Source organism: Petaurus breviceps, unplaced genomic scaffold, assembly GCF_028583685.1.
Source record: "Petaurus breviceps papuanus isolate PSGF00001 unplaced genomic scaffold, PetGlider_PUasm1.0 77, whole genome shotgun sequence".
Lineage (NCBI taxonomy): Eukaryota > Metazoa > Chordata > Mammalia > Diprotodontia > Petauridae > Petaurus > Petaurus breviceps.
This window is the reverse complement of record NW_027186492.1, coordinates 8,046,868-8,072,876: the sequence shown is the minus strand read 5'-3', so window position 1 is coordinate 8,072,876 and position 26,009 is coordinate 8,046,868. Positions and strand designations below refer to the sequence as shown.

General features: G+C 38.4%; 1 protein-coding gene across 1 annotated transcript; it reads right to left on the bottom strand.

The window, feature by feature from the left end:
- Nucleotides 1-1,825: 1,825 nt before the first annotated feature.
- TERB2 (telomere repeat binding bouquet formation protein 2) lies at nt 1,826-22,639 on the bottom strand. The gene is made up of 7 exons (XM_069105934.1): nt 22,525-22,639; nt 22,303-22,384; nt 18,580-18,719; nt 16,993-17,054; nt 11,206-11,294; nt 8,799-8,887; nt 1,826-3,255 (listed from the first exon to the last, which is right to left on the bottom strand). Exons 1-7 carry the CDS (start codon nt 22,586-22,588, stop codon nt 3,113-3,115), a joined length of 669 nt encoding a protein of 222 aa, XP_068962035.1. The 5' UTR covers nt 22,589-22,639; the 3' UTR covers nt 1,826-3,112.
- Nucleotides 22,640-26,009: the final 3,370 nt, after the last annotated feature.

The following is a 26,009-nucleotide window of genomic DNA, read 5'->3' as shown; positions in this document are numbered from 1 at the left end:
CATACATATTATCTTGTTTCAGTTTTACCTGCAATTTCCAAGAATAGTTTTAACACCTAAAGGAAGGTTTGCTTTTCTCTATGGGAAGAGTAATTAATTAGATGTATGTCCTCTAATTTACTGTGACTAATACAGAAATGTTTTTAAGGAAGTGAAAAGATCCAAGAAAGTTATTTACTTGCAGTAAGTTCAGAAGTTATGATAGATATTCAAAAAAATTAGGAAAACCACCAGAGAAAAGCTCTCAACGCTTATGCCTAGGGTAGTTTTTCAATTTTTTACTGCTTTAATCTAATCAAAATTACATGAATTCATCAAAGACATATGTCTAGATTCTGGTACATATATTTTTCTTAGATACTCCTATAGACAGTATAACTCTAGTAGGTAATGGTTCTATCAATAAGAAGGTTAATACAGGAAGCTTGTTCTAAGCCACAGATTCTTAACCTGGGGTCCATGAAGCTTAATGCAAAAAAAACATTATCTCTTTATTTTCACTAACCTTTGGGTCCCCTTATAATCCTTTGCATTTTATTTTATGTATTTAAAAGTATTATTCCGAGAAAGGATCTATAGGCTTTTACACAAAAGAAGTACATGTCACACACACAAAAAAGGTTAAGAAGAACCCTGGCAGACATATCAATAAATCTGGGGTTTTTAGAAACTCTGGACAGATCACAGCAATATTAAAGAACCGACCCTAAAGTGGTATTTTTAGGAGAATGGTGGTGGCCTCAAAAATAATAGGGAAGTCTGGAAGTGAGGGTTTGGGGGGAAAGATGACTTCAGGCAAGCAAGGGGACCAGAAAACAACTTCTTATTGTCAAAGCCAAGTAAGCATGTGGAAATTATCTATCCCAGAACCATGAAGAGTTTCAATCTTTCCCTATTTCACCAAACGAAATGCGGCATACACATATACTAATGAAAATGTTTTCTTCCTAGCACTATTTCTCAATACTATTTCAGCAAACTGTTAGGAGAGAATGATACCAGGCTACCTTGTATTTCTGCAGATACTCTTTTAACAGGTCACAAAGGAACTAATTATAGGTAAATGACCACTTCTGGTGACCTAAGACTTTATGATTCACTCTCAAGAATTTGTTTACCATGGGATCAGCCCAATAACTATCATAGTGGCCTGGCATTAGGATACTTGAATGTATTCAATAGTGAAAACATGGGGGAAAGAGGGCTATAGGAAGACACAATTCACTAAACTGTAAACTCCAGCATCAGATAAATGAAGAGGATAGGATGGAGAGAAGGCTATGCTTCTCCATACTTTCACAGCTACCTATATTGTCGGGGCTCCCATTGTAAAAGTTTCCATTTAAAACAGAATTCAGTGCATTAGAAATGGCCATATGCTAACAGCAGTTTCTTTGTGACATGTTACAGTTACTATAAAAAAACATCAAAAAGTAATGTGGTATTGTCATCTTCTCAAAATACCACAGCATTACTGAAAAGCACTTGTCAGTTAAGTCTTCCATTTGTTTACTCTGATATTCATGATACTATAATGAAACTTAGAATAAAAATTCCTTTATTTAAGGAATCCCTTATTAAATCTATACAGGATTCTTTTGAAATATGCAGAACTTCCATATGGCAAAATGCTTCAATTTTGTTCTATGCATCTTGTGGTTTAAATAGAAATTACTTGTATATGGTTATCTGAAGGGAAGAAAATGGCAATGGCCTGGTTCTTGGCTAACAGTGATAACAAGGTTACCAAAAAGACCCAAATTGATATAGAGGGTAATTATTCTCCATGAGCATTAAGTATTACTAACTTTTATCTGCTGTGATTTCTAATTATGATTATATTATTATAATTATGACTATAATCTCTTAGCAAAGGACCAAAATGTTTACACAATAATATTGTAAAGACAGGAAAGCTTAACAAATCTTTCAAAGTCTGCTGGCATCTTCCTAAGCTCCCCTCAGCAATATATCCAGGTAACTGTGATACATGTATGCTGTAGTATACCTAGTGTGATGAGTGAAAAGGCCTGGGAGTCAAGAGACTTGAGTACTAGTCCTGGCTTTTTACTAATTAGCTCTATAACCCCGGGCAATCTTTTAGCCTCAGTTCTTCATCTGCAAAATGAGAAAAATGGACTAATGATCTCAAAGGTCTCTTCCAGGTCAATGACTCAGAGCCATGGGATGAGTTAGTTTCAGTTAATACACTGCAGGTTTGCATTAAAGCTTTTAATAACTTTGGTTAGTGAAAATTTAAAAGCATATCTACAGAGTTCTCTTATAAAGATTTTTTATTACTATCATTTGTTTTAATATCACCTTTAATTCTGAATATATCCTTCTCTTTCCCTACTGGGCAAGCCATCTCTGGGAATAAGGGAAAAAACCCAGCTCAACAAAAACAGTAACACATAAACCAAGCCAGACTATACATACATATACATACACACATACATATAAATGCATACACACATATACATATGTATATGTGTGTATGTGTATAATATTCCATTCCCAGCAACTATGCAAAGAAAGGAGGGAGGCACATTTTCTCAAAACTCTTCTCCAGGACAAGCTTGGTCATAATTACACAGCATTAAGTTTATTTATTTATTTTTACACATCAATTCCTAAACTGTAGTGCTACTCATTTTAAGCAAAGAAAAGTGACTCATTCTTTTGTTCGCTGAAAATTTACTGGAGTATTCTATAATGCCTTACGTTAAACTAAATTCTCATCAGAAGTATGTTCATATTTATAAAGGTTTAGAGCCACTGAACTTACTATACAGCAGTTTTAAGTCAAAAGAAACATTTTGACTGATAAGGGTAAATATAAGACTTATATTAGAATGGACATTTCAATAACAACTACAATACAAAAAACCCCTGGAATTTTATAATTTGTTTGATTAACTCTACAAATCAGGGCAAAATAATCTGCTACAGATCTTCTATTATCTGATCAAAATGTTTCCAAGTTTTCTAATGAGAAGAAGTTCTAAATTAATGTTGAGGGAAATAAAATATAATTTTAAAAGATTAATATTAAACAATGCTTAATTTAGTAACATTTTATAGAAAATAGATGAGCAGAGGATAATCTAATTTAACATTTTCTCTTCAATTTATTTTTTACAGCAGAAAAGACGATTTCTTTTTGAACATGATATGCCAAGTATCCTGAGCTTCCAGGAATGAAGTCATGAAGCTCACCAAGGAATTTCTTCATTGTATCAATAGAAACATAACCTACAGAGGGAAAAATGTATTTGAAGTGTTTGACTTCCTTTTTTCCAATCTTTTTGATCATTTGAGTTAGGATTAATGAAAAGTTGCACAGAAAAAAAAAGATAAGATTCCAGTCATTTTTTTAAATTAAAAAATTTTTTTTAAAGATTCCAGCTATAGCAGTAAAATTGCTTAGATGGGTAATATTCTGAAGGAGGAGAAAGCAGGCAAAGGACTATGTACAAACCAGATACATATAGGATAAATTCACAGAACATTCCTGTACATACAGGATAATTTCACTGAATAAATGGAGTTTGCTATGCTCACAATCCAAACCTAGAAGTTGCCTTTGCTTCGCATTGCAGGAGTCACTAGAATTCCTTGAATAGATGGAAGCAGAGGGTCAGATAATTTATATAATAAGAACACTGTAAAGAAAGAAAAAGAAGTCTGAAAGACTTAAAAAATCTGACCAATGCAATGACCAACAACGACTCCAGGCTATTCACCTCCTAATGGAGGGGAAATGGGCTCAAGGTGCAGAATGAGACATACATTTCTGGACATGGCAAACGTGTGGATTTGCTCGCTTGGCTATGCTTATGTCATAAGGATTGTTTTTACCCTGCTTACTATCATTCCATTTCTCTTCTGCCCTTTGCAGTTAAACTAACTCCTCAGAAAGGCCATCTACAACAGGTGCCTCCACTCTGTCCTCTCACTCTCTTAACTCCTTACAATTCAGCTTCTAACCTTATCACTCAACTGCTCTTCCCAAAGTCATGAATAGTCTCTTAAGGGCCAAATCCAACGGCCTCACTCTCCTTGGGCCCTCTGCAGCCTTTGACACTGCTGATGACTCCTCTGATGCTCTCTCCAGGTTACTGGGACACCACTCTCTCGGTTTTCCTACTTGTCTAAATCCTCCCTCTCTGTCTCCTTTGCTGGATCCTCGTCCAGATCATGCCCTCTCTAACCACAGATGTCTCTCAGGGTTCTGTCCTGGGCCCTCTTTTCTTCTCCCTCCAAACTACTTCCAAACACATTACTTGGTGATCTCATCAGCTCCTATGGATTTAATTACCATCTTTATGCTAATGAATCTCAAATCTACCTATTCCTCCTCAGTCTCTCCTTACCTCCTACCTTGCATCTCCAATTCCCTTGCAGACATCTCAAACTCCAACAGCTATCTTAAACTCATTATGTCCAAAACAGAACTCTCCTTAACTCTCCCCTACCTATTCCCTATGACTGTAGAGGGCAGCACCATCTTCCCAGTACCTCAGGCTCACAAGATAAATTTATCTTGGATTCCCATCTCTCAGCCCCCATATCCAAGCTGCTCCCAAGGCCTGACAATTTCACCTTGGCCACATCTCTCTGATATACCCCCTTCTCTCCTCTGACACTGCCACCCCTCTAGTGCAGGCCCTTATCACCTCACACCTGGAATACTACAATAGCAGGGGGTGGGGGTGGGGCTGTTTACCTCAAGTGTCTCCCCACACCAATCCATCCCCCATTTAACTACTAAAGTGATTTTCTTAAAATAAAGGTCTAATTAAGTCACACCCTGTAATGGGAATGGGAATCTGAAGATCTTCCCTGCCCCTTAATAGATCTGGGTGGGGGGGAGTTTGAAGACCTCCCCTGCTTTGAAAGTAAACTCTGCGCCCTAATAGGCTGAATGTAATCCCATGGAGCTTGTGATGGAGGGAATTTGCTAAAGGGAAGCAGAGCCCACAGGAAGCTTCCCTACTACAAAGATAAACTCTACCCCCTGATAAGCTGAATGTAGTCACATGGAGCCTAATGGTGGCAGTGGTTTGCTGAAGGGAAGCAGAGCCTACAGGAAGCTGGTCAGAGCTAGCCAGACATTGGGGGAGAGAGGAGGACCTCAGGCAAGGAGATTGAGGTTTGTGAGTAAATATTGATCTTGTATTGGTTTGTGGGGGCTAAAGAATGGCATGGCTCTCAACATTATTATAGTTTCTATATATCTTTGGTACTATGATGGAATTAGCTTACTGGTTTTGGGATTCGTTTTTCTGGTATCTAAATAAATCCTTCAGTTCTATGCTCTATCTGGAGAATCTGATATATTTTGCAATCAAACGGATATTTGTAGTCACGGTATTTATTGTGATTGTGGGCGCTGTAAATATTGCACTGGCGCTAGACACCCCTACTTAATAACTCTAGTGGCTCTCTATTGCCTCCAAGATCAAATACAAAATGCTCTGTTTGGTATTCAAAGCCCTTCATAACGTAGGTTCCTCCTACCTTTCCAGTTTTCTTACACCTTACTCCCCAGCACATACTCTTTAATCCAGTGACACCAGCCTCCTGACTGTTCCACAAACAAGACAGTTGACTCTAGGCATTTTCTCTGGCTCTCCCCCATGCCTGGAATGCCCTCCCTCCTCCGCTTTGATTGCTGAGGTCCCTGGCTTCCTCTAAGTCCCAACTAAAATACTAACTTCCATAGGGAGCCTTCCCTAGCCCCTCTTAACTTCAGTGTCTTCTCCTATTTATCTTTCATATGGCTTGCTCTGTGTATATCTGTTTGCATGTTTTCTCCTCCATTTGAATGTAAGCTCCTTGACGGCAGGGAGATACAAAGAAGGACAAAAGAAAGTCCCCAGTGTCTGGTACATAGAAGGTGCTAAATGTTTACAAATTGAAAATTGAATTATTTGAGGATGGGAGGCAAGAAACAGTGGAATTAGTGACAGTGCCAAAAAAAAGTAAGAAAAGAAGGTTGTTGAAGTATGCTAAAAAAAAAAAAAACATACAGAAGAGAAGAGAATGAAGTCCAGAAGGAAACAAAAACAATCAAGACAACCTTAAAAGTCAAACATTCAATCACTACATATGTTGTTGTTGTTTTAAGTGGGCTGAATGTTATAGAGATTCACATATAAGTGTATTCCCATATACACATATAATACTTTTTCTATTTTCTTGTTCCTTGTACAGGACAAGAATCTTTTCCCAGGTGACTGTTCCCCCATAACTATCTATAGTGAACTCTGTCCTTACCTTTACCTCTTAGAATACTGGTTCCCTTCCTAGCTCAGCTCAAGTGTCATCTTCTACAGGAGGCCCATCATGCTCCCCCCGGGTACTAGAGAGCCCCCTCCCCACCTCATTCCTTTGCCTTTACCTCATACATATTTTGTATTTCCTTGAAATGTAGGTGTCCTTTCCCCCAAAAGAATGAGAGCACTTTCAGCACAGGGGACTAGACTCTTTTTTTTATCACTGTATCCTTAACTCATTGTAGGCATCAGTAAACACTTGTTCTTTGACTGACTGATCAAAGAACCATAAGCTGCCATTGAGAATATGAAAATCTACTAACAAATTGCTCTTTCCAACCCCCTCCCCCACTCCTCAAAGTGGATTTAAAAAAAAATTTAATACAGAAATACTAATGCTGGGGGTGAAGAATTATTTGTTAATGCATAAATGCATAAAAACCAGAAACATTTTTCCTTCAGACTCATCAATAACAATAATAATAACTAGAATTGAGTGAGTGCTTTAAGATTTGTAAAGAGTTTTACAAATATTATCTCATTTGATCCTTATAAAAACCCTGGAACACTGGTGCTATCAATCCCCATTTTACAGAAGAAACTGATGCACCAAGAGGTTGTAAGTGTCACACTGTTAGTATATGTCTGACGCTGGATTTGAACTCGGGTCTTTCTGACTCCAAATTCAACACTATTCACTCTATCACATAGATATACCAATATAATTTACTGAATCCTAGGCAGAATAAAATAATTCCATTTATGTCTTAGTATGCTAGTCAATTATTTTCTAGAACTATATTTGACTTTTTTTGTGGCAGAGGCAGTGATGGCAGTGTGTGGGGGTGGGGTTGGGGAGGGGATAATAGTCTAATTCTTCTCTTTATCCAGCAATGAAGAAAGAAGCATAGTAGCACTATTACATGTCTAAACCTTACTTAATGTCTTAATTGAATCATCAATATTAATGTCTTTCATTGGTCTTTCTTTAGATGTAATTCATCACCTTTAAATATCCAGAAAGCCAAGATTCTTCTAAGCCAACTAATTTCTACTGACAGTATTTTTTTTTTTGCCTTTTGGAGGGCAATTGGCTAATTTTTTTTGTGTGTGGGTGTTAAGTGTCTGAGGCCAGAACTGAACTTGGGTCCTCCTGATTCTGGGCCAGTGCTTTACTCACTGTGCAACCTAGCCACCCGACAGTATTTTTTTTTTTTAAATAAATGCAGTAGCACAGAGGGGCATAGCGCCCATAAGGCTGTGCTAACTGCCATGAGCAGAAAGAAGAGAACAATTTACATGACGACCACAACAATGAAATGCAAAACAATTCTGAAAGACTACAGAACTCTGATCAGTATGGTGACTAATCACAATTTCAGAAGACTGAAGATGAAGCACAGCACCCACTTTTGGTACAAAGGTTACAGAGTTAAGGTGCAGAATGAGACATACATTTGCAGATATGGATATGTTGAATTGTTTTGCATGACTATACTTACTGTAATAAGGGATGGCTTCTATCTGGCAAGGGAAGGGTGATTTGGTGGGTAGTGATAGAGATGCAAAAAAGGGAAAGAAAATAGCATCAACAAAATATTTTAAAAGTATATAGGGGCAGCAAGGCGGCATAGTGAGTAGAGCGCCACCTCGGAGTCGGGAGGACCTGGGATTGGTTCCAGCCTCAGACACTTAATTACCCACACAAAAAAACTGGTCATGTAATGTTGGACAAGTTACTTAATCCCAATTGCTTTAAAAAAAAAAAAGCATATAAAAGAAAAAAAGTTCAGAAGGGAACACAAAACAATTTTGTCACTGAGTTAAATTCAATGTTTTTAAACTGTATAGAACAAACTCAGGGTCATATACAATACTCTTTTTTGTTCTTTGTATACTGAAATGTTCATGTTTGTTAAGTTTGTAATAAAAAACTTAAATGTGAAAAAAATTATTAAGTACACACTTTATCTATCTGTTCACTATTTTCCCTTTCCCAATGGTATAATCCCATTAGTTACTATTTGAAGTTGGCTTTGGGAGCCACTGGCTTCCATTTCCCCCACAATTTGGGTCTCTTGAGAGGTTATATGGTTTAGAGGATAGAGAACTAGAATTAGGAAGACCAGGGTTCAAGTCCTGTCTCTGACATATCTCAGGCAACTTTCCAAGACTATAACTTGCAAAACAGTTGCAGATCTGCATAGATAGATGGAGAGAGGGAATTGTATTTCCTCACTGGAAGCTTCCTAAACCAAAGAAATCACAGGTTTGAATGACAAAAAAAAAACCAACTATTACTGCCTATTTTTAGTCTACTAATACTATTAAATATCAACTAAGTATAACATCTGAGTGTGAATTTGCTCCCTTCACCTTCGTTTCTATGAATGACAGAAAATGGGCTAGATTTGTCAAGCTACTAAAGTGTTATATTTTCATCCTACAACTTAATCACTTGTATCTTCTCTACAAAAATCTGATCAAACTTTTTTCTCTTCTTTTTTTTTTTTTTACCTGTTACCATGTTATTCACTGGATAATTCTGAAGAGGATAATATAGTTGTTTTCCTGTAACTGGAGTCCTTAAGAAATGCTTGTTTGTGCTGCAAAATGAAATGTACAGGGCAAAGCCCCATGTGTTACAATACAGATAAAAAAAAACAACCTAGAACATTTTATTTAAATTTAGCATATGTAGCTTCAATGGTTCATTGTTCTGAACTCGGGGTCTTACTGGGTAAAAACTATATTAAATGGCATCTTTTATATGTATTATCTTTTGTCATCCTCAGCAATCATGCTTACAAAGTTAAGAGTTAAAGGGAGTACATCTTTGGTTCATTTGAACCACCATCTCCATACTTTTAAAAGTATACTTGAAATTAGTTCATTTTTTTGTGCAATTTTGCACAAAGGATCAATAGCAAGTATTTCAGAAAGGAGGCAGAGACAGTAGATACATTTTTTAATTGTTGCATATTTTATAATGAAAACATAAAATAGAAAACTCTTATTATTCAGCACTCCATTACTGAGAACTTTATCAAGTAGTATCTCCATGCATCATTACCTTAGTGATATAATATCCCTAATAACCTCAAGATTCTGAAATGTCTTTTGAACCATTAAACAAATTTAAATTATGGTGTGATTTGGTCTTGTATATTTAACTGAATTGTAATACTTTCAAAAGCTAAATAAGCTACAAATGTTTATTGTTTATTAACAAGAACACACTCTCTACTCATTCCAAATAAAATAATTTACCCTACTTAGAACTTCCTTTAGTAGTTTTTTCTTCACTGGAGCTTTTGAAAACCAGCTCAAGATTCCATGAATCTGAGCACGGTAACACAAATATAAAAATTTAATTAAAAAGCTAGTCTTTCCATGATGAAAAATGCTATCTACCTCCAGAGAGAGAGAACTGATAAACTCTGAGTACAGACAAGCATACTTGTAAAATTGCTTTCATTTTTCTTGTTCTTGTATGTGTGTTTTCTTTTGCACCACAGCTAATATGGAAATGTTCTTCATGACTTGACATGTTTAACTCACTATCATATTGCTTGTTTTCTCAAGGGGTGGAGGAGGAACAGGAGGAAGGAGAATTTGGAACTCAAATTGTAATTAATAAATGTTAACTTTTTTTACATGTAATTGGAAAATATTTAACAAAATAAAAACATATTAAAAATAAAAAGCTAGTTTTCTTGAAATGTATTATTAAGAAAATTTTTTTTTTGCCTTTTGGAGGACAATTGGGGTTAAGTAACTTGCCCAAGGTTACATGGCTAGTTTGTTTTTTTTGTGTGGGTGTTAAGCTTCTGAGGCCGGAACCAAACTCAGGTCCTTCTGACTCCAGGGCTGGTGCTTTACTCACTGTGCCACCTAGCCGCCCCGAGAAATCTTAAAAGTCTAAAAATAAGATTCATTTAAACTCCTCTAGGAATGAATAACATTGCTCATAGAAAATGGGAACCACAGATATTTTATGTTTCCCAAGAACTAAAACAAAAGCTACGCAAAATTAAGAATTTGGGAAGAGTATGTCCTAAAAATCCAATTCAGCTAATTCAGGCAAAATAAATTTCCCTTCTGCCACAACAATAAAAGCCAGAACTGCATCTTCACAAATCATTTCCTTTTCTTCAGCTCTTGTGACCTTAGGCCTTTTGAAGGCTACCACTTAGATTTTATTTGTGCTCCCACCACGCCCTCTGGTGGTTCCGCATGGAAAGCTCCATGTAGGGTCTGTTTCCTTTCTTATTTGGGCTGCTGCTCTTTTACCTAATCATTCCTCTTAAAGTCCTAAAAATTACATGTATTTTCTCTTCTTAGAACATCTTTTTAATATTAATATTTTTTCTCTACTCTCTACTTTTCTGCCTACCAGAATCATGCCAAAATTCCCATCAAAAGGCTTCAACACCAAGAGCCCTCTCTAAAGTTAGTGAAAAGGGAAATCGGCCTTAATGATCCCAATAAGCAAGACAATAGTGGGTCAGGGCTAGGCTTTGAGTAAAATGGTATTTTGGTAGTGCCTAGGTTTCAAAATATGGCAGCACCATTTAAAAACAAACAAAAATCTAGTTTATTTCCTGATTCTTATTCTTTTTACTGACAATTCAAAGCTATAAACTTGTATTCTAATGAAACTTTTCAGTTCCCTAATATAGAATGCTTGTTGAATAAACAAATCAATGAAGGAATACAAAAAATTGTGGACTGGTAACACAAATTAAATTTTATAGTTGTATTACTGATCTTTCAGTAGTTCACCTAGGCATTAGAGAAATAAAATAGCAAAAATTTTTTTTTATTCACCATTCTACTCCCTATAAATTCAATGATTAAAAATGGAATTACTGATTCGTATTTTTTTAATTATCCCAATAACAAGTAGTGATAAACACAATACCTTATGGAAAGATCTTTTTCAGGCTGTGTCAATAATTCAGTATTTTCCCTGAGCTGCTTCTGTATTTCACTTGGCTTTACCTCATCATGCTGTGGACAGGCAAATAAATTGTATAAAAAGACAGTTCACAGATGACCTAACTACTAAAATTTCTTAAACAAAAGTAAAATGTTTTAAACAAAAAAAATTTTTAATACTCCTGACTCATTTGGCAGGCTGATAAATTCCATAATGGTTACCAGCCAGGGAAGTAAATCAAATTGAAATATAAGAAATGAAAACCTAAAGTTCCAAATGGAGCATTTAGCTCTAAAGTAACTGAATAGGGACTAAATATCATTCAAAGGATGGATACTACAAGTACTTTTATTACTGGTATCCTCACATAATGTAATGAATTGGATGCCAAAACTTACAGGATTTTTCCCTGTTATTGTCACCAACATTAATACACAAATGCTTATTAAAATATTTTGATCAGACAGCCCCTTGAGAAGAGGATTACTATCAATTAAATAAGCTATTAACTTTCAAACAGTCCCTATAATCACAGCATCTCAATGTTGACAGGTGGCTCAGAAGTCATCCAGTTCAAACCTTACTTTATCAGGAATCCCCTCAATAATATCCCCCAAAGGTCATGCTTGAAGATTACTAGTGATGAGGTCCCTTTGACATCCTGAAGCAATACATTACACTTCTGAACTCTTTAAATCATTATTCCCATGCATCATGCCTCAATCTGCTTCTCTATAGCCCATCGTGCCTAAGTCTGTCTTTTGGGACAAAGCAAAACAAGTCTGATTAGAAAACCTTCAAATACAGGAAGGCATCTATCAAGGTTTCTCACCCACCTATTGTCAAGTAAGTCTTCACTAATATAAACACCCATGGTTCTTTCAAGGGAGCCTCAGATGACATGGTTTTGATCCCTTCACCATCTGGAAGAACTTAAACTTTTCTCTCCTAATCTCTTTTCCTTCCTCTCCCATCTCTTTGAAGAGGTAAGGACACTAGGCATGTGGAACACTGAATATAGTAAGACTTTTTCAATATGTCAGTTAGTTTCACTATCTTCCCCATTTTTTTTTTGTTATAATTTTTCTCTAGTAAAGGGAGAGGGTACACTGGGAAATGTAGATAAAGTAAAACTGAAAGATATCAACAAAACTTATTTAAAAAAAGAAACAGAAAACAATGTGGTGCCTAGAACCATAAAAAAACACTCCAGATGTGGTCTGACCAGGGCAGAGTACAATGGGACTATCACCTCCCTGGTTCTGGATACTATTCTTCTCTTAATGAAGACTGAAACAGAATTAATTTTTTTGGTTGCCATGTTATACTGCTGACTCATGTGGGGCTTGGTGTCCACTAAGACTGTCAGGTCTTTTATACAAAGACTGTTATTTAGCATTGTGTCTACCCCTCTACTCCCTAAACCCTGACCCTGGGCAACTGATTTTCTGAACCCATTTACAGGATTTTGCATTTAACTCTTAAATTCCACCATATTAAGATTCAGTCTACTCTTTTAAAACTGTTTTTATTACTTTATTTTTGGATCTTTATTCTATTCTTTTTTTATTTGTTTTTGCTTTTTGGAGGGCAACTGGGGTTAAGTGACTTGCCCTAGGTCACATGGCTAGTTTTTGTGTTAAGTGTCTGAGGCCAGATTTGAACTCAGGTCCTCCTGACTCCAGGGCTGGTGCTCGATTCATTGCACCACATAGCCGCCCCTATTCTATTCTTTAATGTGTTAACTATCCCTCAGCTTTGTGTCATCAACAAATATGAAAAGCTTGCCCATTTATGCCTCCATTCAGGTCACTGATTATGGTCATTAATTATAGTCCAAACAAATAATTTCCTAATTATTGTCAGAGTTCTGGTTCTGGGTTTTGTTATTTCTTGTGTCACCTTGGACAAATAACTACCTTTCTGGACTTCAGTTTCCTTTCATATAAAATTAGTGAGTTAGACAACATGATCGCTAAGGTGTCTTTCTGCTCAATAGTTCTATACACCTAAGTTGGTTGTCAAACAACTACACATCCCAGCAAATACAGACTCAAACTTCCATTACTAATCAAAGTTTGAACACGTAAGGGCATCGTTTGATGGACTCTCTTGTTCTATCATATAAAGTATGAAGGCAATTTGGAATTATTCAAGAAAAAATTACTATACTCTTCATCATCTTTGATATGTTGAAACATCCTACACCTACCAAAATATTCATATCAGTACTTTTTGTAGCAGCAAATAATTGGAAACAAAGCAGCTGCCCATCAATTGTAGAAAGCCTGAAAAAAGTGTGGTATATGAATGGAATGGAATATCGTTGTGGCCCAAGAAATGATAACTGAGAGAGAATTCAGAGGAACACAAGTTTTATGTGAACTGAAGCAGAGCAAAGAAAACAAAAACAGGAAAACAGTATACATGATGATTACAATAATGTAAATGGAAACAAGATTAGGAGACAAGAATTAAGCTAAATATAATGACTAATCCTGGCTCCACAGGACAAATAATGTAACCTACTTTCCTCCTAAGAGAAGTGGTGGACTATGGGTATGCAACACTACATATACAGTTGCTTCAGAGAATCACAAACTCTCAATGTTGGAAAGGGCTCTGACTGCTCTAATTCTCTGTATGAGAATGCCCCCTACAACATCCCAGAAAAGTGATCACCCAGCCTTAATGGAAAACCTCAAATGAGGGGGAACCACCATTACCTCTGCAGGCAATCCATTCCACTCTATTTGCTAAAAAGTGTTTTCTTCTATCAAGCCTAAATTTGTTTCTTTTTTTTTTTTGGAAGGGTTGCAGGGCAATTGGGGTTAAGTGACTTACCTAAGGTCACACAGCTAGTATATGTTAAGTGTCTGAGGCCGAATTTGAACTCAGCCTCCTGACTCCAAGGCTGGTGTTCTATTCACTGTGCCACCTAGGCGCCCCAAATTTGCCTCTTTGAACTTTCCACCCATTGCTCCTAATTTCTCCCTCTAGGGCCAAGCAGAACAAATCCAGTCTATCTTCCACATGACAACACTTCAAATATTTGACAGCTATCATGTCTCCTCTATGACTTTTCCATTCTAGCTTAAAACAAACCCCACCCTTTCCTCCCATAGCATGATCTTGAGGCATCATCACTGTCCTTACTATTCTCCTGTAGATGTGCTGCAGTTTACCAATGTGCTTCCTAACAAGCAACCCCTGAAAACGGAACATGCACTCTAAACATAACCTGACCAGAGCTGAGTGCATATAGCAGGGCTGTCACCTCCCTAGTCCTGGACACTCTTACTTCGATTAATGAAGCCCTAAACCACATTAGCTTTTTGGCTATTATCTCACAGTCCTTACTCATGTTGAGCCTGCAATCTATAAAAATTTCCAAACCTTTTTCAGATGAATTACTGTCTAGTCATGCCATCTCCATCTTATGAAGTTAATTTTTTTGGACCCAAGTATAAAACTTTACATTTATTCTCATTAAAATTCTGTTTTAAAATTAAAAAACTGTTTATTTGGGAGGGGCATAATGGGAGAACCAAATTATTTTTTAAAAACAAAAAAAAAGGATATTTATGATATGATGCTCCACATTAACTTCAATATAATTTTTTTTTAAAGCAATTGGGGTTAAGTAACTTGCTCAAGGTTACACGGCCAGTTATTTTTTGTGTGGGTGCCAAGTATCTAAGGACGGAAATGATCCCAGGTCACCCACCGCTGGGCCGGCGCTCTTATTCACTGCGCCATCTGGCCTCCCCAATTTCAATATAATTTATTGCTATGCATCGATTGGTGTTGCTCTGAATGAAAACTCAGGCACTACCAAAGAGGAATGATGAAAATATACTACATATCTTGTTACAAAAAAACAGCATTTTAATGCACTGCCTTTAATGGGGTGTGATTGCTATAGATATTACTGTCATTGAGAATGGATAGGCAGTAGTTATTTTTAAAAAGTGTTAAGAACACAGGATTTAAAGTGGACCTCATTTATACTTTTAAATCACTGTTATTTTTTAGACATATGCTGTGCAACAGTTTAAAAAAAGATTTAAGCCTGTCAAAATCTTTTTGTATCCTAACTCTTATACATTAGCTCTCCTGCTCAGTTTTGTTAATCTGCAAATCTGGTAAGCATATCATCTTATGCCTTATTCAAGTCAATGGCAAGAATTTTCAACATTAAGAACCAGGCACAGATCCATGGGGCACTCAATTTGAGGCCTCTTTTCAATCTGACATTGAACAATTAATGTTTACTCTTTGGGTCTAGTCATTAAACCCAATCTGAACCCACCTAGCTATATTAGCTTCTGAAAGATCTCTCTCCATTTTTTTCCAAAAGAAAAGCATTAAAGATTTTTTTTTTCAAATACGTTGCTAAAAATCTAGGCAAACCATGTCCATAGAATGAATCTTCTTGATCTACCAGCCTAATTCAAAAAGGAAGTAAAATTAGTTTGTTATATCTGGTTCTTAATGAATCCGGCTCTTTGTGATCATAAGTTCCTTGTCTAGATATTCACTAATCATCCCTTTGTTAACAATTCCTAGAAATCTGCTTGGAATCAAAGGCAAGTTGTGCCAATTGGTTTTGCTTAAAGTAAGGTTCAATTGGGAGAAGGCTGGATTAGCAAGTGACTAAGATTAAAAAAAATTTAAGCATCAGTAAAACATCAAAAAATTCTAATTTAATTTTTCTAAATGCAAAGGCAACAATTTCAAAAACTTAAACAGTATTTCTTCAGGGTCTTTTTTTTAATACACACAAATAAATAAAACTATGTATATACAGGCATTACCAAAGGAAAAACAATGGGGGGAGTACAAAAAAATAACATAAGAAAAGTGCAAAAAATGTAAAATTATCCCAATATAATTAGAAGTGTCAAATCAGTTTGAAACTGGTAGAAAATTTGGCTAATTTTCACTTTTTGCACAGAAAAAAAAGGCATCCATCCAATGGGTACAATTTACAAGGCAGAGTTATAAAGATTATATTAGTGGAGTTACTGGGATTATATAGATATTCCTTACTTAATGGAATAAATGTGGTCACATGCTAGATTCTCTTATGTGTAATTTTACATTTACATGAATCTACATAACTACCACAACAGAGCAGCTGATTAATCATACCATAATAATAAGCACTTCTGAATTCATTTAACCCAATGATAGCAACAACTCACATATTTAATCATCATCTTGTCCTATTTTGCTAAAACACTTATTTTTTTTTCTTTCTTTTTAAATCTTTTATTATAAGGAATGTATCTCTGGGTAGGGGAGTGAGGATGAATATATTTGAAAATTAAAGTTATATAAAAACAATTTAGGCAGTTAAGCGATCCAGTGAATAAATCTCTGGTCCTAGAGTCAGGAAGGCCTGAGTTCAAATCCAGCCTCAGACACTTACCAGCCATGTGACTGAGCAAGTTATTTAACCTCTGTTTCCTCAATTTAAAACATAGATAATAATGGCACCTACCTCCCAGGTCCCAGGGTTGTGAGGCTCAAATGAGATAATATTTGTAAAGCCCTTAGCACAGTGCTTGGGGCAGTAGGTATTTCATAAACACTAGCTATTACTAGTATTACTGCCATCACTATCACCATCATCAAGATAATAATAATAATAAATGAAATATGTCAATAACATTGGTTTTTCAAATAAATAAAAAATCACCACATTATTCTCTTCCCAAAACCTTTATGCACATTTTAATCAAAGTCATATTCATTTACTCTTACCTTCTCTGTCATTACATGATTGCTCTGCTCCCAAATAAAACTCCCGATTTTTTTTCTTATTTCTGTAGTACAGAAAAAGAAATGCTCTTCAGAAAAAAAAACACATTTTTAATATGACATTACAGCATTTTCTAGAACTTTACCTGAAACTTCCAATTTGTAAAATTTGCAGGATAATTCTATTAAATGCATATTTGCATATGTAGGATAATCAGGATTACAAATGTTTAAATTTTATATCTGCTTCTAATGATTGCTTGTACTCCCAGACTGTATGAAGATTTTGGGGATAAGTTCTGGGATTACTTTAATTCTCATCAAATGTTTGAGTAAAAAACACGATTGTTATTATGCTATTTTAATGTAATTGTGACTAAGAACAATGAATGACACAACAGAATTTTCTTTTACGGTTTTGAGGTAGTCTGATCAGATCAGGTAGAGAAGTAGAGGGGAAACACATAGGCAGAAATTACCAGAGTGAATAATTATTCCATAGGTGTAACACCAAAAGAACTGTTTAAATCTACATATGTATCACAATCTACCCCATTCATGACAAGTACTTGGGGTTTGCTTGCTATAAATTTGTTAAGAATGCCAGTTCCTTTTTCTCTTTTTTAAATCACTACTAAGTATAAAATAACATAATCCCTTGTGTTCAAGTGCTACTAATCCAAGTCAGGACAAAAGGTACCTGAGTGGCTGTGTCATCTACAGGCACAGATCCTCAACATATACTTTGTCTTTTTGGAGGGGAGAAGGCAGGGTAATTGGGGTTAAGTGACTTGCCCAAGGTCACACAGCTAGTAAGTGTTAAGTGTCTGAGGTCAGATTTGAACTTAATGTCCTCCTGAGTCTAGGGCTGGTACTCTATTCACTGCGACACCTAGCTGCCCCAAGTTTTTGTGTTTTTTTTTAAGCCTAGACATTCTATTTCAAGACAACGTGAACCGATGCAAAGTGAAATGAGCAGAATCAGAACACTATACACAGTTACTCAGCAATACAATGACCTAAGACAATTCCAAAGGACTTATGATGAAAAATGCTATCCACCTCCAGAGAAAAGAACCTGGTAAGAGTCTGAATGCAGATTGAAGCACACTTTTTTTAAACTTTCTTTGTTATTCTTATGGTTTTTTTGGTTTGTGTTTTCTTTTGCAACATGGCTAATATTGAAATGCAGAACATTTCCATACATGATTGTATATATAAAATCGATATATCAAATTGCTTGCCTTCTCAAGGTGAGGTGCAGGGAGTGAGGAAGAGAATATGGAATTCAAAAGTTTTTAAAAAGTAATGTTAAAAAATTTTTGTTTACATGTAACAGAGAAAAATAAAATTAGCATTAAATGTGAAATTAAAAAAATAAACAGTATCATGAATACCTTGTGAATAAGTAAGAACTTTCTTGCAATAAGATAGGAAAATAAAATTTAGTGAAGAAAGATCTCAAAGTAGGAGAATACAGCATAAAAGAAGATTTAGAATACATTAGTAGTTAAGAAATTGGTTTGGGGTGAGTAACTGAACTTGTTAGAATGTTTCAATACCTTTAATACACTTTTTACTTTTCCTAACCTTTTTGCAGGCAGGTAGGTGGAAGGACATAGTGACCCAAAGGCACCGTGTTTTTCACATCAGCATTGGCTACTGCTGAGAGATAATAAGCATGAAATACTGTAGCATTATCTTCCATGTAATCAAAGCTTTGATATATTCTAGGAGAAAAAAGGGAAATATTTTTAATTTGTAAAATGGACATTAAAACACTCAATATCAAGTCAACATGAGAACAGATCCGGTCAATAGAAGAGAAAGGTGAAATGACCTGTTAAAACTCAAACTTCAAATCTTTAATAGGTAAAGAGGGTAAATTTTAGAGGAAAAGAAAAGAAGTGAGCTACTGAGTCCACACAGATAATTTAATCAGCTCCAATAAACACGAGCCTATTGATCATTTAATATGATCTTTTCCCCCACAGATGAAAAAAAAAAACCTAGATGACTTGCTATACTCACAAATTTTCCAACTTAGGCAGCCTTCAATTTTAAAGCCTGAAGTGACAGTAAATTTTCATATCTACCCAGGATCTCACCCTTCCTAAACTCACTCTCTGTCTTTATTACTGTTTTCTTGGGCCATTAGGCGTGCTCTGGCCTCACTTCCCCCCCCCCCCACAAACATCAACCTTTTAGATAACCAATTCAATTTTACATCACCTTTGACCCTTGAACCCTACACAGGGTCACACAGCTGTAGCTAGAATGGACCTCAGAACCCATTTAGCCTGGTTTCCTAATTCTACAGAAGAAACTGAACCCAGAAGGTTAAGTGACTTACCCAAAATTATACTCACAATAAGCATCAGAGGCTATAAACTGTTACTTCCCATCTCTTTACAAACCTTGGATTATTCCGTCACCTACCTTCTTAATTCTACTTCACTGCTTCTGGTTCAAAGTCTCTCGTAAACCAAGCCCCCTCCTACCTTTAGTCTTCTTATAGCTTACTCCTCTACACATACTATTGAATCCAAGGACATTGGCCTCCTGGCTGCTCCATGAAAGAGACACTCTCATACAACACACTTCTGGGGCATTTTCTCTGCCTTTCCCTACATCTGGAAAGTCTCCCTCCTGCACTCTGACTACTGACTTCCCTGGCTTCCTCTCAGTCTCACCTTCTACATAAAGACTTTCCCAGCCTCTCTTAATTCTAGCACCTTCCCTGTTTTCTTTTCCATTCATCCTGCATGTAACTTGTACACGTCTGTTTGTTGTCTTACTCATTAGCTTGTGAGCTCCTTGGGGAAGGGACTGTCTGGTGCCTCTTTTCTAATCCCCAGCACTTAGAATAATGCTCGGCACACAGTGGCTGTTCAATAAATGTTTGTTGACTAATTGTTCACATGCTGCTGAGGGCCACTGAAGGAACTCAAAATTGTGCCCACTGGGTCCACTACAAGTCTATGTTCTCCAGTCACCAGGGGGCCTCGCGGAAGACTTCAAGCCTTGTCCTTAATTTTTCATGACTTTTCCTTAATTGACTCTACCATATTTCCCACAGTGGCTGCTCCAAACCTTCTGTTTTCAAGTCATCTCCACCACCTCAATACTCCTCCCAATTATTGAGTGAGAATCTTGCCTCATTCTCTATAAAAACTGAGGCTCCCTCTCCTCCCCAAATCACATTTAAATAATCTCACCACCATCCCACATCTTCTTCTCTTTTGCTGTCTGGAGAAGATGGCTCTTCTCCTTGACAAGGCTGACCCCTCTAAACGAGTGCTTTACCTCTCCTTGTATCCCTCAGTAGATGGCCACCCTGACCTGGTTAACTTTCTTCCCTCAATTTTTATGGTTCTCCTCCCAGCTGTCTGACAGATGCTTCTCAGTCCCCTTTTCAGGATCATTGACTGTACCCCAGCTCTCTGACCTTTGTCCCTTCATCTTTTCTCCTTAGAATCCCTCTCAATGATAGCATCAGTTTTCATGATCAGATCAATTCTTATTTCCGAATGTCTGTCTACTGGATGTCCTCTCAGATCTCACCTGAAACAGAACATAGTATCTTTTCCCTTATTATCCTTAAACTCAGCCCTCCTCTACTTCCCTCTTTCTGTTAAAGACCCCAACATTCTTTCAGCAACCCAAGTTCACCATATCCAATACAAGGCCAGCTCCAGTCAATTCAACCTCCTATATAACTCTCTTTTCCAACTCCTTATCTCTTTTTTTCACCCTACAATCACCCTTAATCATTTCTCACCTGGCCTCCTAATATACAAAGGATCTAGCTTTGATTTAGCACAGGTTCCACCACATCTCTCCCTAGATTCGGGGACTTGCAATTACCTCTAGCATAAAGTGCAAATGCCTTTGTTCTCCGGCCCCAGGCTACCTTCCGGTGGATGGAGCACTAACTCTCCAAACTCCAGCCTAATTAGCTTACATGATGTTCTCCACATTCCATCCTTCAAACCTTTCTCAACTAGATACTTGGGACCAGGTGAGTAAGAGCACTGGCTCCAGTGTCGGGATGACCTGGATCAAATCTGGCCTCAGATACTCAGCACCACACCCAGAAATAACTGGCCGTGTAACCTTGAGCAAGTTACTTAACCCCAATTGCTTAAAAAAAAAAAAAAACTAGATACTTGGGAGTCCCTAGCTTTCTTCAAGGCTCAGACCATGCCACTCCCACTTCTTGATTTCCCCCAATTGTTAAGAATAAAGTCTTTCCGGGAGGCTCGGTGGTGAAGTGAAGAGGGAAGTACCTGAGTTCAAATCCGGTCTCAGACACTTAACACAAAAACTAGTAGTGTGACCTTGGGCAAGTCACTTAACCCCAACTGCCCTCCGAAAAGCAAAAAAAAAAAAAAAGAGTAAAGTCTTTCCCCCTTTCTCTCTTCCCATAACTGTGTTTGTTTTTGTTTACAACCCACATTATTTTATGAGTGAACATGCTGCATCCTCTGGTAGAGTCTAAGTGATGGGGTAGTGGGACCTGGACCCCAAAAAGTCCTCAGATCATGTCCCTAGAAGCTTCCCAATCGCTCAATTGGTCATTGTCCTATGAAAAATTTTCCCTTGTTGCAAAACACATCCTCTTATCAGAACAGTCACATGGGTGCCTGGCCCAAGGCTTTTTGTCCCTGGCTGGCCCAAAGAATCTATTGGCACTAGATCCCCAAGGGCCATGTCTCTGGTAACTAAATAAAAAACTGACTTTTCTCCCTCCATATCTGGTATCAACAAAGTCATCTCTGCAAAACTCCCTACACTTTCTCATCCACAGATCACTGCCACCTGCCCTTTTTCTATAGAAGTTTTAGATGCACACCCATTATGTTTCAAGTTCCTTAAAGGAGCTTCGCCTGATACTATTGGCATTACAAGAAACCGCCACGTGACTGAAAAACGGTCTTGAGTATGCGAATACATTCCAGGTAACTGCACTTTGGCATTCTAGGGGTACCAGCACCCCTAACCTCTTTATAAGTTCCCTGAGGGCTGGAACTCTCACTTTTGCATTCTCGAGTCCCCAAACCCTAAGAGGATTCCTAGAAAGATCGTAAATGGTTAATAAATGTATATTGATCAACGAGACGCCAGTCGGCCATGGCATTCTCTGTAGACTGCGCAGCCTTGGGCCTCAGCTTCCTCATCTGTAAGACGAGAAGACGAGGACTATGTTGCTTTGCCAGCCCCAGAGTGGGCGGAGGAGACGAGTCCAGGAGAAAGAGGTTGCCGGGACGGAGCTGAGCAGCCATGTGGCGAGCAGCCAATGCGCAAGGATACCTCATAGTGTCGGGGTGCGAGGAGTCACTGCTGAACAGAAAGTCCGCCTCTCGAGCGCCACAGATCACGCCGCCTTGGGCCACTGTGGAGTGAGGGGTTCCAGTGTAAGCGGGGGAGGTCGAAGGCTGCAGCGTCCTTACCCGTCCCTCCCTAAGACCCAGGCCCCCCGAGGGGTTGGGACGCTAGGCCTGGCGGGACCCCAAAGGCCGCGCGCCCCCCTACCCCAGAGCTCCTGCAGATCGTGGCCCACGCTTCGGCAGAACCAGGCTCGCTGGCCCCTGAACATGTCGCCGCTGCTGCAGCCGCGGCCGCCGCCGCCTTCGCCCCGGGCTCTGTGCGCGTGCGTGCGGGGCCTCCTCCGAGCTCGCTGATTGGTCTCTGCCAGTTCGCTGATTGGTCTCCGCCAGGAGATGGGCGGGAGGGACGCGGCCTTCCACCACGAAGGTTAAACCTGACTTTGGGTAACCTTAACATGACTATTTAAAAGTCACGTCTGGGGGCGTCCAGGTACCGTGTTTCCCCGATAATAAGACATTGTCTTATTAATTTTTTTTGGACAGAAAAACACCAGAGGGCTTATTTTCAGGGGAGGGCTTATTTTAATGAACATTGACAGCAATTTTAATAAACAGGTAAATGTGAACAAAAAAATGTACCTTTATTCAATAATGATCATGTCATCTTCTTCAACAACATCGTCATAAGTGTCCATACCCTGAATTCCATCCTGGATGTCTTGCACCTCCATTTCCTTCAGAAGAAGTGGACCCAATCTGTCATGTCCAGCAATATAGCTCTCTTTAAATGAGTATGTCTTGTCCAGGTAACCTGCTCGAAGTGCCTTGGCGACACAGCTGTCAGTAATTTTATCCCATGACTTCTTCACCCAAGTCACGACTTCTTGCAGACAGGGCTTCACAAAGTTTCCACGCTGATTTCTTTGCATTCTATTTTCAATGTAGTCATTGACTTCCATGAGCAAATGGTCCTTGAATGGCTTGTTTATTGCAATATCAAGGATCTGGAGATAGGCAGTCATTCCTGCAGGAATCATTACTTGATCTATTCTTCTCTCTGCAAGGAAGTTCTTCATTTCTTTAGCGCGGTGAGTGCTGGCTGAATCCCAGACTATCAGACCTCTTTGGTTACCTCGCATAACAAGTGGCAGCATTAAATCAACCCACTTTCTTATAACGGCTTGTGTACACCAGGCTTTTTCGGTTTCAAGAACATAAATGCCAGATACACGTTCAATCTTATCTTTCTTGCCCTTACTGATGATTAGAGGTGTGGCTTTCTTTCCATCCAAACGAATTGCCAAAACACAGGTGACCTGTGCACTTTCATAGTCAGTGGTGGGAATGTAGATTGACGTTGCACCCCTGTGATGAATTGTTGTTTGAGATCCTTGTCCCATAAACACTTCAGTTTCATCCATAGCAATCATATTGCAGGTTTGGTACTTGGAAATGTCGATCCTATCAATAAAGGACTTGAATGCAAATGCACGTTTAATAACTTCAGCATCTTCCAGCTTAAACAGTGTTATTGATCTTCTTAGGGGCAGTTCATACCGTTGAAGGAAACTGTCCAACCAGTGTTGTGATGCTTTGAATCCTTCTGAGACTATTTCAAACTCTGGTGCCATTGAAAGGGCAAATGCTTGAATATCAGCCCTGCGTACAACCAAAGCCTTTGCTCTCCTGTCAGCAATCCATTCACCAATGAGGATCTCCAAGTCAGGATATAAGGGCTGCCGACCTGATCCAGACCTGCGCTTTTTCCCTTTTCCCTCATCCACCTGTTGATTGAGGTTATTATAATCTGCTCTCCATTTTCTGACCATTCAAAGATCCAAAAGTTTTTCTTTACAGAAAACTGCAAGATTCTTGCCATGTGACTCCTCTACAATTGCTTTCTTATACTCAACAGTATAGCTCTTCCTTTTTGTACTCATGTCTGGGGGTCAAAACAGACAGAATAATAAAATTATGACCATCAGTCCTTCTTTTCACTCCATCATGCCCCCTGAGTTCTTCTTTTTTCCTCCATCATGCCCTTTTTATCCTCCATCATGCCCCCTCACTCCCACTTACATACCAGGTTTTTATGTTGTCCTGCCTCAGCTCTCCTGCGTGGCACTGCTCTCAATGGCGCCAGCAAGCAAATCACTGGGGAAGAACAGGATGGTGCGCTCACTGCTGCAGCTCTGATTGATGCAGCTCGGAGCGCACCATGCGTTTCACTCCCAGTGATTTGCTTGCTGGGGTCGCTGGCGGTGCATACAAAGGGTACCGTAATGTAGCATATAGCACAGGGGATCACCTTCACTACAGTAGCAATCTCAGTAGGGCTTATTTTCGGGATAGGCCTTATTATCGGGGAAACACGGTAGCACAGTGAGTAAGAGCACTGGTTCCAGTGTTGAGAAGACCTGGAGATCGAATCCCGGGCTCAGACACTTAGCACCCACCCAGAAACAGTGTAACTTGAGCAAGTTACTTAACCCCAATTGCTTTAAAAAAAAATTTCTCCTAGGCCGCCCTCCTGGGGTGACAGAAGAAGAAACTGAGGCCTCAATCGAACCCTGGTCCTATCACTCCAAACCTGAGACTAGGTAGGTGCTAGGCTGCCTCAGGTCCTCACTTGGTACCATGCTTTTAATAAGTTTACAATAAATTTGGGAGATCACCGATGCAATGACCTTAAGAAGTTCATTAGGATTTCAGAGAATGGGATTCAGAATACTGGAGGAAGCCAGGAGCTCCGTCTGGCCCTTTTGATTGTTCCAGCATGCATTTAAGGGTATTATTTAGGTGTTCATCTACTTTAAATCTTACTGCATGTAGCTTAGCACCAAGTATATTCAGTCAGTCAACAAGTATCCCCCACATATGTACCAGGCACTTAAACGTCCATTGAAGTGATGCAGGGTTTGGGACTTGAGATGCTCATGGAAAGAAAAGTAGAAGGTGGATGTTGAAATTAGCATAGTGATTAGAAATGAGGTTGCCAGCTTCACTGGAGCAAAGGATTGTTGTTGGGGAGTAATAATGGCCCACATTCCTATGGCATTTCAAAGCTTCGAGAAGAGAGCCTTGACATATAGTGCTGACTTGACCCTTACAACAACCCAGTGAACTAAGTCCCGAGTTATTTCCATTTTGCAGGTAAGAGGCAGAACCTCGGGAGTATGGAGTCCTGTAGCTAGGAAGTGTCTGGAGTGTTTGAACTCTAGGCAGTATTCACACAGAGGTCTCCCTGATTGCCAAGTTAACTTCCTAGCTGTTTTACCATGATATAATGGAATACTAGCAACCTGGAAGAGGAATTTAAATCTGATGGAATAGGTGATAGCAAGCTATTTTAGATTCATGGTAATAATGTGATCAAATCTCTGCTTTAGTATTATCATTCTAGTGAACAGTATATTTTGGAAGGTAGAAAAACCAGAGCTCAACACACTATGTTGAAAGCTCTACTTAAGTGTCTGGGTATGAGAGCCAGGACTGGAATGGTGACAGTGGAGTGAAGAGAGAGATTTGATCTTAGAAATATTTTAAAGGAAGCTTGGATAAAGAGGGTGAAATAGAGGGAAGAGTCAGAGATGGTCCTATGACTCCAAATTTCTGTTCTGGGGACTAGGATAAAAGTAATGCCATTGACAGTGAGTCTGTTTGGTGTTGAGGGTGGGGAGAAAGATGACT

Coding starts and splice junctions, on each gene's coding strand:
- TERB2 (XM_069105934.1), bottom strand. CDS start 22,588: ATGTTCAGGGGCCAGCGAGCCTGGTTCTGCCGAAGCGTGGGCCACGAT. Junction 18,720..22,302: donor TCGCACCCCGACACTATGAG/GTATCCTTGCGC, acceptor TTTTTCTCCTAG/AATATATCAAAGCTTTGATT. Junction 8,888..11,205: donor GAAAAAGATCTTTCCATAAG/GTATTGTGTTTA, acceptor TTCATTTTGCAG/CACAAACAAGCATTTCTTAA.